At 48.3% G+C, this 1,512-nt stretch overlaps 1 protein-coding gene across 1 annotated transcript; it reads right to left on the reverse strand.

Annotated features, from left to right (window-relative positions):
• Positions 1–180: 180 nt before the first annotated feature.
• On the reverse strand, positions 181–555 carry PPTG_24151 (hypothetical protein; the record flags this gene model as incomplete). The annotated part of the gene is made up of 1 exon (XM_008915460.1): positions 181–555. The coding sequence occupies one exon, from the start codon at positions 553–555 to the stop codon at positions 181–183; it is 375 nt and encodes a 124-aa protein (XP_008913708.1).
• Between the last annotated feature and the right edge of the window lie 957 nt (positions 556–1,512).

Below are 1,512 nucleotides of genomic sequence, written 5' to 3' on the forward strand. Positions count from 1 at the left end.
GATCCGAAGCTTCGAGGTATGAGGCTTAACAGCCTCCTTTGTGTGGCCAGTTATCGAGTCACCATATAACAATATGATCGCACCTTCCCCCCGTTCGTCTCGATGTCTCCCTACCTGTCGTATAATTCTGCAATTTTATTACGTGTTATTGCTTCTTGGAGAGAGAACTAATGAAGAGGGTTACCTCCTGCGCGCGTGATCATGCGTTCTGCTAGTTGTTGTCAAGGCTGCACCAGGTGTTAGCGTACCTTGTTGACCGACTTCTATTGCACTTCGAGTGTGGCGGGGTTCGTGAAGGCCAGATAAAATAAAGCAGCGTTGCACAGGTTGAGCAGTCGCTGGTGATTGAGTGCGGTGTATCCGCAAACGCTCCGAGATCTTCGCGGACAGTAGCAGATTCAAGTGGTTTGGTAGTGTCACCATCGCTTCATGCGGCGAGTCGAGCTGCAGCGAGTTGGGGCTGATGACGCTGTGGGCGTCGGTACCACCAACGGACAATTCGTTGCAGAAACCCGTCGCCCTCAAAGTCGAAGCATACGTGCTTGCTGCCGACATGAAGGTGATATTTTGGTATACCAAATCGAAAAATCTGAATATATACTACAAAAAAATGGAGAAAACTGTTTTGGAGTTAGGGTAAGCTCGCTTTTGAGTAATACACTTAAATCGCGACAAGGATCCAGCGTACTTGTTTTATCCATACCAAAAAATATCGGACCAGATGACCTTATCGGACCTGTGTACTGCACACATTTTTCTGTTTTGCACACAGTTTATCTCAGATAGGTACGATGATTAGGGGAGTCAAATGCTGATGTGATAGTTAAAGCGTGGTCAAACAGACTGTTTTATAGGCGGCAGGAAATGGCCTGAAACGCCCTCTGGGCTAAGAAAATCGATAGTTTGTATTTCTATGCATTTTTGGCATGAGAGCCATGTGCTCCTAACCTGGCAAATTCAACAATGAGGCTGGATCTTCACGATCGTCCGGATAAATTTACCACTGTCCGGTTATTAAATACAAGCGATAGCCAGTCGTCACAGCTACCACTGCCTATTGGTTACCTCTCTGCGCCACTTGTGTGTAAGATTGATAAAGAAAACTAGTGGTGAGCAGCTTCCTACTTTCAATCATAGCGTCGCCGACAATGGGCGTCGGCCGTCAGTCTTACTTTTTTCCTCGCTACTACCCAGATCTGTCGTAACGAGTGCCCCACCCCCTCCAACGGTGTAGCTCAACTGGAAGAGCGCAAGGCTTCGGCCTTGAGGATGCCTGTTCACACCGGGCCACCGTTATCGTTTACGCATGGGTTGGGCGCCTCGAAGAAGTTCAAGCTACCGAACACAATAAAGGTCGAGTGTGTGCCACGGCAGATGCGACTATGGGCTTCGAAGAAGAGTGAACGTACATGAATTCCGATTATTTGCCCTACTTACTAACCTCCTCGAGTACGTCTTCCGTGTAGCCAGGAGCCGGATCTTGAATTGCAGGCGTCTGGAGAAGTCGGCGAT

Source organism: Phytophthora parasitica, assembly GCF_000247585.1.
Source record: "Phytophthora parasitica INRA-310 unplaced genomic scaffold supercont2.71, whole genome shotgun sequence".
NCBI lineage: Eukaryota > Oomycota > Peronosporomycetes > Peronosporales > Peronosporaceae > Phytophthora > Phytophthora nicotianae.